Consider the following 13,178-nt stretch of genomic DNA (forward strand, 5'->3'; position numbering starts at 1 on the left):
ATAGCATACTATCGACACATAAAGACCACCCGGCCATAGACTATACAGTATCAGTATCACAGCATCAGAATTCCAGCCTTAGCATCTATAAAAATAGCCGTAGCCTGCAGGGTTCGCTGGTGGATCAGACGGCCCTCGCATCATTCAACACCTTCGGCTGGTCATCCGTTTCTTCTTGTTTCACCAACTTCTGCTTTTCTTTTTTTCTTCTTCTTCCTACCAGCAACAACAAGGGATACACATTTACTATTCATTCATCAGAGTTGACTCCGTTGCTCTCTATTGTTGGATTGTTTGATATAATGCTTTATTTATAAGGTTCCTTTCATAGCCTCGCCCGCAAGTCCGGGGTACTTTTTTCCACCCCAACCCTTGGGGACCAGAACTGTCCGTTAAAAAGCCCGCTGTTTCCTCGCTCCTCAGGTCGGTTGCCGGTGCCGTTACGCCTCTTACGGCTTCGTATCCAGCATCTGCAGCGTATCCGGCGTGTAGTCGTTCAGACCTCTCGTCGTCCTCTCACGGTCAACGCCATGGCTACCATATCAGCTCCGCAAACACCGAATCTAAACGGGGGGTTGATGGTCGACCCCACACGGCAAGGCGAATACCCTATACTCCTGGGGGACAAGCTGGCTGGGAGGGAGTCTGCCAGAGGGCGCCAGTATGTGAATGTGACGTACAACTACAAGACCAAGGGCGGCACGCCGCAGCAGAAGACAACCATTACCTCGGCCGGGGCCCCAGATCGATACAAGCTCACGATACAGGACAAGGCAGGGAATGCGGAACAGACAAACCTGACCTATGTCTATAGCGGTGGTGTTGACCCGGAATCTACGAATTCGAAGGCAGAGAACAGCAACCTGGTACTGATATTCGACCCGAAGCGCAAGGCGTTTATTCTCGAACCGGTTTCGACAAGGCTGAATTTCAATCTAAAGTCTGCTCCTGGGAAGACAGACCGACAGGTTGCAGAGCAATACCCTCAATTGAGCACCTCTTTTTCGAACAACGATCAATCTACGGACGGTAATAAACAGACAGAGAACGAGAGCGAAGACGAGGATCTAGGGCCAGCCGATGAAGAGAATCCTTACGATTACAGACACTTCCTCCCGAAGAAGGAGACAGAGGAAAGCAAACAACATACTGTGGAATCAAATTCGACTCCCGGAACACCGGATCCTCACCATGTTGTGAGCAAACCTGTAGCACCCCGATCGGTGCCATCTGCGGCTCCTGCAGCCAAGCCAAAGCCCAAGCCCAAGCCGAAACCTGCACCCAAGAATAAGGCGCAGGCCAATCCGCTACGTCCGCCGAAGCAGCGCAATCCCAAGGCTGCTGCTACTGGTGGAAATGCAAATACAAACACAAATGTAAAAGAACCGGAGCCGGCTGCACCCGTAGCGATATCGCTCCCGCCTAATAAGCCTGAGCCCGTTGAAACGATCATACCATCGGTGGAAACACCGGACCTGGTTGGTGCTTACTCTGCCTCAGACGACGAGCCCAAAAGACTGGCCGGATCACCTGGTAGTAATATTATTGTGGACGGGGACCTTATCATTGACATGGGCTCTCCTCCGCCACAGCGTCCGGCATTCAAGATTGACCCAACCAATTTCGCATCCAACAACACCTCAGCCGGCAGTGATGATGAAGATGACATGGAAGAACCTCGACCAACTTTCCTCGGAAGACGACTTGTGGAAGAAGACGAGGAGGAAGAGGAAGAAGATGAAGATGAGGACGAGGCCATGGAGGACGCTCAGGCATCTGATAATGCGGAAGATGACGAGGAACCTGCAGACTTTGAGGACGACCTGGTTGCCGAGATGGAGGCTGCCCTGGAAGAGAGTGCTAGAGAAGAAGAGGAGGAGAGAGCAAGACTAGCAATGGAACAACAGCAGCAGCGCTATGTCAACCGTGTTGAGAGTGATGATGAGAGTGAAGTCAGTGAAGAAGAGTGATTTATCTTTACTTTGGACAGTTTTTATAGCCAGCTTGGAGTCGCTTTTTATCTTTACGTTGGATCTTTGGGCAGGAACCTATTATGATACCATTGGGATAATATTGGGAGTTGTTATTGGAGCCTTTTTGTATTAATCTATTTGAATATCTCTTCTATCAATTTATTCTTTTATCATATTCAACTTTTTATAAAAGTGTTGATCACATGACGGCAAAATCGTTGATCCGAAAATCTTTCTATCAAGTTGGATTGAGCGGAGAGACTTGAAGGACTTTTTTTGATACCAGCCCGTCTACTTCATGACTTTCGCTCTATTGCTTCGCATTCTGCTACTAGACAGTCTGGCTGATAGTGGAATACTGTCACTCTACCTGGAACGAGCGCTGGTCGCGAACTCCTTGCCCGAAGTACCAGTTACTCGCGCATATTCACAGCTGCCTTCTTTTCCAACCCTAGAGCGCTCTTTTACTACTCATCCATGTATACGGCTTTGACAAGCGGTAAAGAGTAACGGCGCAAGCTCACACACATAATGCCGGTGCCTTCGGTGGCGGGTTCTTCGTCAAAGGAGGAAGCACCAGCACCGGCACCAGCAAAACCGGTCCCTTCTCCCTCAAATCCCGTCCTCGTCTCGAATGAATCGCAATGGCTCTTCACCGACTCCGACCTTCGATATACCCCTTCACTACTCGATGGCATGTCTATGGAGGCCGAGCACACGCAACGGAGTAAAGGCGTGAACTTCATCACGCAGGTTGGCATTCTGCTGAAACTGCCGCAGCTCACACTCTGTACGGCGAGCGTGTACATGCACCGGTTCTTCATGCGGTATAGCATGGTGGACTTACCGCAGAGGCCGGGTAGACACCCGTACCCGATCGCAGCCACGGCGCTGTTCCTTGCGACGAAAGTGGAGGAGAACTGCCGGAAGATGAAGGAGCTGATAGTGGCCTGTTGCAGGGTAGCGTTGAAACAGCCCAATGTGATTGTGGATGAGCAGTCGAAGGAGTTTTGGAAATGGCGGGATACCATTCTTCATAATGAGGATTTGCTGCTGGAAGCCCTCTGTTTTGACCTACAGCTCGAACAGCCGTATCGTCTGCTCTATGATTTCATCTGTTTCTTCCGGGTTCAAGACGACAAGCGACTGCGGAATTCCGCATGGGCGTTCGTCAACGATTCAACATTTACGGTCCTCTGTGTACAGTTCAGCGCGCGAACCATTGCGGCAAGTGCGCTATATGCGGCTGCCATGCACTGTGACGCTGCGTTCAAAGACGACGAACTGGGTAGGCCGTGGTGGGAGCAGATCGACGTTGATCTGAAAGAGGTGCGGCGCGCCTGCAATCGCATGGCAGAGATATACGATAGCTATCCGCTGCCTAAGCCGGGGCAGAAATACGCTCCCACTCCACTAAACGGAGAAGAAGCGACTGATATGACGAGGCAAGTTTTTGCGAGTGAAACACGGCCAGTCTCAGCTTCCCGGGGTAGCGAGGCGAACGGGCGCAAACACGAACGAGAAGAACAAGAACCAGGCGAGATTGGACCAAACGGAACCGACTCGCCAAAACGGCAAAGGCGAGACTCTGAAGAGTCAAGGCCACGGTCAGCGGTATCTACATCGAAATCACCGGCAACTGCTACAGCCAACTCTGCACCCCGCCTGCAAGTAACCAACTCATTTACAAATGCCGCCTCGAATCTAAACCTCTCCTCACAGCTGCAGCCACAACCAGGCACAAGCGCTCGGGAGGAAGACATCGAAGAAGGCGAAGAGCTTGAAGAAGGCGAACGAGAAGAGGGTGAAGCTGACCCGGACCCAGAACCACGTCCGAGACCGTCCACATCGACATCAGCATCGACCAACAGCCGTGTTCCCGCATCCTACCAGAAGCAACGCATGGAACATCCCCTGCCTCCCCCGCCTCCGGTAGCAGCGATACCTCCACAAGCTCAATCGAGTAGAGATCGTGAACGGGATCGAAATGGAACACATCGATCGGTACATCCTCCTCCTCCTCCTCCGCCGCCGCCACCGCCACCGCCACCAGGAGCATAAGTTGTCAAGCACGCTGTTTACAGCCTGACAGAGATGAAACTATCGAGGATCGCCAAGTAGCCGATGCGATTCGAATACCGGATGTATGATACCGGGCAAGGCAAGGAGAGGCGAAGGGGGGGAAAGGGGGGAGGAAAGGGAAAAAAGAGCGTATGCATTAATATCATTAATTACTTCTCTAATATCCACGGAGTATATGGTACGTACATGTTAGGGAATAGATTATAATATGACTTAATGGCTACAGATGAATAAAAAGCAAAACAATCATTCTGGAACTATATGAACTAGATAAACAAATAGTCTGCCTCTTCCTTCTTGGCCGTACTATGTATATCTTGGGTTTTCATTCTATGCCATCATTCATCATTCAACTCCATGTAGACGGGTTAAGCAACCAACTTCCCCGAGCAAAGACAGTAAACTTTTATATGCAAGCAAGCAGCCAGCATGTCAAACAATCGAGCGGCGCAGACATAGACAAAGAGAAGAAAAAGAAGAAGAAGAAGCCGAAATGAGAAGCGGAGTAATTTCTGTTCTGATTGGATTCTTTTCATGTTTTTTGTGCAGCCAGGCAAGGAGCAGGTAGATATAAGATGGAATATAGCAACATAAAAAGGAGAAACATGCTTGTATGTTTGCAAAGACATCACCAATAAACACCGAACCAGAGAGAGCCGAACCAGGACCGAAAAAAAAAGAGCACCGTACACCGTAAGACGTCGTAAAGAGAGTGTTAGGGGAAAGACAGAGGAAGAAGAAGAAGAAATGCACCCTCCCGTGTTGATGATGATGTGTTTTCGTGCCGTACGCCGCGCAGGTAGGATTAGTATAGATAGTACATGAGGGAAGAGAGGAAAGAAAAAGAAAACGCGGCACCTATATATACAATCAAGTAGAAGTACAAATAGAGTCAGTTAAAAAGGAGTAATTAGGTAAAAAAATATAGGGTGGTGGGATATATAGAGAAGAAAAGGAAGAGGGTTAGATGTCGGCGAAGATGGCATCTAGTTCGTCGACCTCTACGGTCTCTGGGCTGCGGAAGTCGACCCAGGACTCGAGAGCGGTGTCGAAGGTGAAGCTGAAGGCGCAGTCGAGGGACAGGGGTTTCCGAGGCTGGGCTATCTCCACGCCGGGGAAGGTCATGTCGTACGTCCTCTTCTGGGCGCGTACGCGGGCAGGGTGAGACTTGACGTCTTCGTCCGAGTCACAGCACTCCGACGTGGCGGTGGTGAGGGAGGAGAGGGTAGAGATCTCCGATGCAACGGATGGAGAGGGGGAGGTGCTGTATACCATGTCTGGCTCGGAGGCACTGTTGCTGCAGGGTATGTCGATGGGTCTGCTGAAGTAGTCTGGGTACTCCTCCGCCGCGCCCGCGTGGTGGTCGTCCAGGTAAGGGGAGTCCATGTCGAGGGAGACGTCCTGCTGGCCGCTGGGGGTGTCCAGGAGGAGGCCACGCAGCTGATGGGCCGAACCGTCGTCCCCGGTCGTCCGCTCCCGCACCATGCTCGCCGTCAGAGTAAACTCGCGCTCATCACCTTCCAGCGGTGGCGAGGCGGCACGGTGGTTGTGGGATATCCGATGGCCGTGGACGTGGGAGTGCTGGCGCATGGAAGAGAATGAGGCGGTCGGGTCAGCGGAGTGGTCTTGGTCCAGGCCAAGACCGTCTTGGTCGAACTCCATGGACATGTCCAGATCGACCTCGGGGCTGGGGCTGAGGTGGGACCGGTCTCGCGTCTGGGAGTCGAGCTCGATATCCAGCTCCAGATCCGGCTCCCCGGTGGAGACGTCCACGCTGGACGGGCTGGGGGTCACCTCCTTTTCTATCGAGGGCGAGATGATATCATGGGAGTTTTGCGGCAGCGGCTGACGGGGACTGTTGGTGAGGTAGAAGAAGACCTTGCGCGGATGGACGGGAATCAGCTCTTTGGCGATTGGACAGGGCGCAAGGGCAGTCCACGGCCGTTTTAGATAGAGCGACAGTCGAGATGAGATCAGAGCAGCCGCGTTCGCAGAACTGCCCCAGTCAGTATGGAGGTGGTAAATAAGAAGGAAAAAGGGGGGCTTACTTTGCGATGGAGTCCGTGGTAGTCGACAGGACGGCAGCAAGCTCCTTGATGAGATGAGGCCTGTTACCGGTCTTCTCGAGCTGCTGGATGACGGCTACCACGATATCGTCCGCGATCCCCTCGGTGTCTATCTTTGCTGTCTGCTGGTCCGGGGCTGCGGTGGAAGGGGACGGGGGCGGCGTGTGCTGGTGGTAGGCAGCAGCGACAGCTCCTCGCGCGGCCTCCTTGGACAGCAAGGGAGCGTCCGACGAGGCCAGAACCGCCTCTGCCCCGTCTGTCGACTCGTGCGATCGCTTCAGCTTCTTTATCTGGGGGGACGCGGGCGAGGCCGTCGCTGGTGTCGCGGGTGCTCCCATGGCTGCTGCTGCTGGCACCATGGCCGGCTGCTTCGTGCTGGAGGCGCGGCGACCGGAACAGGGGATGTGAATACCCAGAGACGGCAGAGAGAGCGACTTGCGACGTGTGTTGTATCCCATCGTCAACGGCTTGCAAAGAAAACACCAGAAGAAGAAGATAAGCAGAAGAAGAAGAAGAAGCAGAAAACAACCAGAAGAATCAGACGAAAACGAAGAAGTTGAAGTTTCAAGCAAAAAACGAAAAAAGTTGAAAAAAGAAGAGGCAGAAAAAGAGAAAAAAAAAAGGCGGCGAGCAAGTTTTTTTCTTTTCTTTTTTTTCTTTTCTGGGAAAAAAACAAGGAGACGCGCTAGTCCTAAAGCGGTAAGGACGCAGGTGGGTACGCTTAGTCAGGGTTAGTTGAGTTATAAGAGAAGAAGTTGAAGTTGGTAGATGATGGTAGTTGGTAGATAGTAGATGAAGTTGGTAGATGGTAGATGAAGTTGATAGATGATGGTAGGTGGTAGATGAAGTTGATAGATGATGGTAGGTGGTAGATGATGGATGAAGACGGTGGTAGTGGATGAAGACGTGGTAGGAGGTGTTGCCTGGGATACTATGTACTATGTATATGTACATCCAACGCTTAGCGACCTGCGAAGCAGGCCAGGGCGCGCACCGAACTCGCCATCCCTGCGCCGCTAACATGTATCACTTCCTTTGTCGTGTGTGCCGTTGGGACCTGTCGACAGGGGGGCAAAAGTAGCGGAGTCTATAATACGGAGAACGGACGAGTTGCCTGCTCCTGATTTCACACCTCGCTTGCCCCGGCCCCATCCCTGGGTTGGTTGCATGTACTCCATCTATCACTTATCAGACGTGATATCAGAAGTTGACTCGACCAGCGACCGAGGTGGCGATGCTAGCACCGTAGATCAACAACATACGCCATAGTAGAGTCACACCGCATAATGCTCTGCTATAGGCCAGGAGACTGCTTCAACCACTCGGATGTCCCAGTAGATGCATCAGATGCAGGAGCAGATCCGGCGTCTGTCGAGGCTGGGCGCAGGACGAACTCCCAGGTCGTGCCCAGGTGGTAGCGCCGGCTCTCAACCACCTCCAGCCCGCTCTGGCTCACGATCTCGCCGATATCTCGATTCCACCAGCAGCCGTGTCGATCGGCGTGTGCCGGCGCCAGGTCGTCCAGCAGCCGGTTCACCCAACCGTAGTAGCCCCGTCCATGCTCCAGCAGCAGTATCTGCCCGCCGCGCTCCTCCGTCACACTGCCCAGATGGCGCAGCAGCTTGACCGGGTCCGGGTGCGAACACAGTCCCATCGTCTGCACCACCGTGTCAAACTTCTCCTTCTTCGTCCTCGTCCCTTTGCTGTCCCGGCTGCCTGGTGGCTCAACAGGCGCCATTGCGTCCTGGGCCAGGAAGATGACGTCGACGTTGCCCTTCTGCTTTTCCCTGTTACTGCCCAGTTTCTCGTACTTCCACCTGGCGATGTCCACCATCTCCGGCCACAGGTCGACAAAGGTAACGCTCCTGCAGCCCAGCACGCTCGCCCGGCCGTTCCTATCTACTCCCCTCCTCTCGCCCAGCAGGTAGTACGGTATGTTCCGCCCTGTGCCCGCGCTCACCTCCAGCACGTCTCCTCGCGCCCTACGCACCAGCTCCCGTCGTTTCCTGCCCATCCACATCATCCGCTCGGCCATGTCGACGTCCGAGTCGTAGGATGCTGCCGTCGTGCGGTACCGGTCTGATACGTCATGATCGGCCGTGGACGACGGGCTGGACCGAGCCGCCCTGCGGTAGGTCGTGTACAGGTAGCCTGCGTACGCCGAGAGAGAGAACATCGCTACCGCAGTCACCGTCACGACGACAGGTCGAGTCTTTCCTGGGCTTGTGGAGGGCGAGGCATGCCCGGCAGTCTCCGTCTTGCGCGTAGCTCTGTAGCACCCGTTAGAAGTAGCTCTCTCCTTGTTCTTGATGACAAACTGACCTACGTATGGGCAAAGGCGACTTTGGCAGGGGAGGAAGAGGCGTCCTTCGAGCCCTCAGTGCCATCGACGAACGCATCTTGCTCGTCTCGTCTCGTCGATGTTGATGTTGAATATTTCAGCATGAAAAAAAAAAAAAAAAAACATACCAACTCTTATCGATAAGCAAAAAAGGTCATCCTTGCATCTTCTTTCTTTTTTCTCTATCCTAACAGCTAGTCTAAGATGATGCTGGCGATGGAGATGTCGAACTAGCTGCTCCATGGCTTCACCGCTGGACTTCTCCTACGCTGTAGCGCATCTCCACTCTCGGCGAAGCTGCCGCCGACTTCGCTTCGAAGTGAAGAAAAGGAAAGAAAACGACAGGTCGGGCATCTCCATCGTCTCCCTCTCCCTCTCCCTCTCCCTCTCGGACTGTCCTGTCTCTGCCTCTTATTAACGCGATGTCTTCAGCTGCAGACGCTACGGAGCTACCTCACTCGATCCTCATCGTCGGCGGCGGCGTCTTCGGCCGTATGTCTTCCCCCCGTACGCTTTGGTCGGCTGTGCTAATGAATATCAGTGTCCACGGCCCTGGCGCTCTCCCGCCGACACAAAGGCTCCATAGCACTCCTGGAAGCTGCTCCGGCCATCCCAAACCCCTACGGCTCGTCCGTAGACTCCTCACGCATCCTGCGTGCCGACTACGCCAACCCGGCGTACTCTCGCCTTGCCGAGTCGGCTCTCGCCCAATGGCGTACGACCCCCTGGGGCCATGAAGGGAGACACCACAGGAACGGGTTGGTGCTGGTATCTTCCATCAACGGAAGTGATACATACATGAGGAAGAGCTACGAGAACGTCAGGCGCCTGAATCCTAATGTAGTGGAACGGCTACCTACCCCAGCAGACGTCCGGCGCGTAGTTCCCGGCTACGGGGTCGGATCCCACGTTAACGGAGGGTACGTAAACTGGGACTCTGCCTGGGGCGACGCCGAGGCCGGAGTAAGATATGCAAAACAGAAACTCGACCAGACGGGCCGTGTACGCTTCCTCTTCGGCCAAGCTGAACGTCTCCTTATCGACGAAGAAGCCGGACAGAGCAAGGTCACCGGCGTCAGACTATCTGATGGCCAGAGTATATTTGCCGACCTAGTCGTTTTGGCTACCGGTGCATGGACAGGGAAGCTAGTCGATCTGCGCGGCCGGGCTGAAGCCACGGGCCATTCGCTCACGTATATCCGCCTGACGGACGACGAACAGAGCAGGCTGAACGATATGCCGACGGTCTTGAACCTGTCGACGGGGATGTTCATCATTCCGCCGCGCAACAACGAGCTGAAGATAGGGAGGCATGCGTACGGGTATAGGAATCCAACGCTGATCAACCATCCCACGGCACCGGGTAAGATAGAAGTAAGCCTGCCGCTGCACGGTGCCTGCGTGCCTCTCGAAGGCGAGATGGCCGCCCGCACCGCGCTCAGAGAGATGCTTCCTACCCTGGGGGAGAGGCCGTTTACAAAGACACGGATATGCTGGTATACGGATACGTGAGTTCCCTTATCCTTGTCCTTGTTCCTCATATATATATATATGTATATATATAATGTTGCAGGATTAACAGGATGCAACAGGCCGACGGGGGACTTTATCATTTCCTTCCATCCGGAGATCAAGTCTCTCTTTATCGCCACGGGGGGCAGCGGACATGGGTATAAGTTCCTGCCTGTGCTGGGAGATAAGATCGTGGACGCCATGCAGGGGACTCTGGATGCCGACCTTGCTGCGCTGTGGACCTGGCCCGAGAAACCAGTCACCAACCCTGACGGCAGCACCGCTACTGTCTGGACAGAGGACGGGAGCCGGTCTGGGGTGAAGGGTATGGTGTTGGCAGACGAGCTGGAGAAGAGCAACGATCTCAAGCTGAGCAGCAGATTGTAATGTCGTCTGGTTTGTGTGTGTCAATCCATGAAGATCGACAGGCACCGTTAAATTATACGAAACCAGAGCTTCTACTACATGTTCGCTTCTTACTTTTACGGCCATGAAACGAAACAGGATGTTTACATAAAACATTAATATATTTTCTTTTTTTTTCTTGCAACAATACAAGTTAGAAGCCAGGTGGGCCATGCGCGCCGTATTCAGGGTAAAGGAAGAACAAGATGCAGGGCCCATAAGAGAAAGCTGCAACATGTCTCGAGACAATCTAATAAAAGCTCGGAGTGGAAAAGAAAAAAGAAACAAGAACTTACTCTCTCCCCTGGCCCTGGTCCGTCCTTTTCCCTTTCTCCCCCCTGCCCCAGAACTTTTCTTGGTTTGAAAGCTGAAAAAACAAAACGCAGGAAAAAAGCAGCGCAGGGTATGTATGGGAGAGGAGGAAGTGAAGCCGGATCCCGAGCCACTTTCCCTGTTCTCGTCTCTCTGTCGATGTGCTGGTGATGGTAAGATATTCCACTTCGCATGCACTCGCAAATCGTTATGTAGAGTAATAGCGGATAGAAGGGAGAGGACGAGGTGGTCAAATAATAAACGACCCGGGAAACTAGTAGCGGAGGGAGATGAAAAAAAGAGACAGACCCGCACCGGCACCGTATGCACCATTGGCAGAACCGTAGGAAAAGAAAAAAAAAAGGGTCTTCTCTCTAAAAGGTAGATAAAGGTTGGATAGTGTGTATCGAGATATTTGTCGTGGTTGTTAGTCGTTGGCATTAGAAAGGTTGTTTTCTCTTTTTCAGGGATTATCCGCAAGAAACAAACCGAGTGTCAGGTCGCTATAACGCCGTGTAAATGCATCGAGTAAAAAAAAAAAAGGAAGTAACAAAAATGGGTAATCGGAAAGAGAAGATGAAGGGTAGAGGTTGAGGTGGATGAGCTGTTGCGCAGGATCAAGGTCTCCCAGTTATCCCATGTTGAATGCGCTAATAAACCTCCACTGCAGTACCGTACCATAACCTCCATTTTCTTGTAGAAGGTATAGAAGGAAACTGTTGATACAAGGGTACTTTTGGTCGGGGAGTCGTGACCTTGTTCAGACTTTTCTGAAATCTGTTTACGCAATTGTTAATGAAAAAGAAAACAAGGTTTTTTTTGCTGCAAGAGAGCGTAAACCTACCGGTCAAGACGGGATATATCATCTCGAAAGCTTGATATATCTCTTCCCTAACCTTGGCACCGGTGAGCACGATCTTACCACTGACGAAGATGAGCAGTACGATCTTCGGCTTCATCATACGATAGATCAAGCCCGGGAACAGCTCTGGTTCATAAGAGCTGAAGTTGTGATGTCTGCTGGCCAAGCCTTCTAGACGGATGGGGAACTTGATATCGCACGAGCCAACGATGTTCTGAATCTTGAAGTCGGTGAACTTGGCGTTGAAGCCAAGCTTCTGTATGATACGTGCGTATTTTCGGGATGCGAGTTTCGAGTCGTCCTCTGACTTTGCGCCGGTGACGACCATCTTGCCGGATGCGAATATCAGGGCGGTGGTCTTGGGTTCTCGAATACGCATGATAACAGCGGCGAAACGCTGGTTTCGTTAGTGAGTTATTATACACATTGTGTCAGCGGGAGACCGACCTTGGGATTATACTCCGCGTTTCTCGCGTGCAGGGCGATGGTCTTGAGATCCAGTCGGCAATCAAGGTTGACGGTGGCAACGATATTTCTTCATGATAATTCATGCTTCAGCTTTCTGGTGGGCCAGAAGGGCAAAAGACAGGGGGGAGTATACGAGAGTGAGGCGACGAAGTTTAACCCTCATACGACAACACTTCATATTACATCCCTGACCTGCAGATGCGTTCAAAGAGCAGAAAGAATCATTGATGTATCAAAAATACTCACTGCAACGTTGGTACAATCCCGCTCACGCCTGGGCCTGCTCCGGGAGTCGCAACGGGGGTCGCGGGAGTGGCACCGGGCCCGGCACCCGCAGCGCTGCCACCAGGAGTCTGCTGAGACTGGGACTGCAGCATGGACTGGGACTGTAGAGCCTGGCCGTTTGTCTCTTTCTCGGAGGAAGGAGGAGTCAGCTCGCCAGCACCACCTGGGAACGAGAGAGAGGCCGGCGACGTAAACGCTTTTGCCTGTTGCGCGGTCGCAGGATGAGTGGTCAAGGAATCCATGATTGCGATATCCGTCGACCCTGACTATAAAAGAGAGAGAGACAGGGAGAGAGGTCTTGTTCTCTTCTGGCGGTTGTCTGCTTTGGATGTTGATGTTGATATCAGAAGAGGTCGAGTCAGGTGACCTCAAGCCCAGGCAACTGCAACACATGAGTCAGCAAGTAAGCTCCAACACAGCCGGCAAAGAAGGACAAGGCATGTTTGGTATTGTTTGAATAAGTGTTAGACGGAAACAGTCAGGGCCTACCGTGATATAAGAGAGAAGGGGGTTTTGATGGGAGATGAACAAATGAATGCCTCCCCCAATATTGATGAAGACTACCAGAAGCGCGCAAGAGGTCAGCGATGCGCAGCAAAGCAAGGAAGAACGCGGAGAAGACGACGACGAGAGAGCATCAACATGAACACGATATAGCTAGCTACCTTTTTTTTGATACTGAGAGTACGGGCTGTCTATTATTAGTGAGTGTAGTTTTGTGGGTAAAGCGGGCGCAAGTAAGAAGTGATGCGTATGTAAGCAAGTGGGAGGGTGCCAAGACCAGCAGCGCTTTTTCTTATTCTCTCTCTTTTCGGTCAGCGAAAAAGTCGAGCTCAACAGGAAAAAAAAGAGGGAAGAGGCTGTCCCTTTTA

The 13,178-nt window shown here is 52.5% G+C and overlaps 6 protein-coding genes across 6 annotated transcripts; 3 read left to right on the forward strand and 3 right to left on the reverse strand.

Annotated features, from left to right (window-relative positions):
- Positions 1–530: 530 nt before the first annotated feature.
- Positions 531–1,970, forward strand: MCYG_00720 (conserved hypothetical protein; the record flags this gene model as incomplete). The annotated part of the gene is made up of 1 exon (XM_002850570.1): positions 531–1,970. One exon carries the CDS (start codon positions 531–533, stop codon positions 1,968–1,970), a length of 1,440 nt encoding a protein of 479 aa, XP_002850616.1.
- A 534-nt stretch (positions 1,971–2,504) lies between these two features.
- On the forward strand, positions 2,505–4,034 carry MCYG_00721 (cyclin; the record flags this gene model as incomplete). Its single annotated transcript, XM_002850571.1, has 1 exon — positions 2,505–4,034. One exon carries the CDS (start codon positions 2,505–2,507, stop codon positions 4,032–4,034), a length of 1,530 nt encoding a protein of 509 aa, XP_002850617.1.
- A 984-nt stretch (positions 4,035–5,018) lies between these two features.
- On the reverse strand, positions 5,019–6,579 carry MCYG_00722 (mucin; the record flags this gene model as incomplete). The annotated part of the gene is made up of 2 exons (XM_002850572.1): positions 5,019–6,051; positions 6,104–6,579. 2 exons carry the CDS (start codon positions 6,577–6,579, stop codon positions 5,019–5,021), a joined length of 1,509 nt encoding a protein of 502 aa, XP_002850618.1.
- An 836-nt stretch (positions 6,580–7,415) lies between these two features.
- MCYG_00723 (oxa1 multicopy suppressor) lies at positions 7,416–8,566 on the reverse strand (the record flags this gene model as incomplete). The annotated part of the gene is made up of 2 exons (XM_002850573.1): positions 7,416–8,391; positions 8,448–8,566. 2 exons carry the CDS (start codon positions 8,564–8,566, stop codon positions 7,416–7,418), a joined length of 1,095 nt encoding a protein of 364 aa, XP_002850619.1.
- Positions 8,567–8,884: 318 nt separating this feature from the next.
- Positions 8,885–10,361, forward strand: MCYG_00724 (conserved hypothetical protein; the record flags this gene model as incomplete). Its single annotated transcript, XM_002850574.1, has 3 exons — positions 8,885–8,954; positions 9,004–9,970; positions 10,055–10,361. The coding sequence occupies 3 exons, from the start codon at positions 8,885–8,887 to the stop codon at positions 10,359–10,361; spliced, it is 1,344 nt and encodes a 447-aa protein (XP_002850620.1).
- Positions 10,362–11,451: 1,090 nt separating this feature from the next.
- MCYG_00725 (TATA-box-binding protein) lies at positions 11,452–12,548 on the reverse strand (the record flags this gene model as incomplete). The annotated part of the gene is made up of 4 exons (XM_002850575.1): positions 11,452–11,468; positions 11,536–11,950; positions 12,001–12,088; positions 12,268–12,548. 4 exons carry the CDS (start codon positions 12,546–12,548, stop codon positions 11,452–11,454), a joined length of 801 nt encoding a protein of 266 aa, XP_002850621.1.
- Positions 12,549–13,178: the final 630 nt, after the last annotated feature.

This window comes from Microsporum canis, genomic scaffold (assembly GCF_000151145.1).
Source record: "Microsporum canis CBS 113480 supercont1.1 genomic scaffold, whole genome shotgun sequence".
NCBI lineage: Eukaryota > Fungi > Ascomycota > Eurotiomycetes > Onygenales > Arthrodermataceae > Microsporum > Microsporum canis.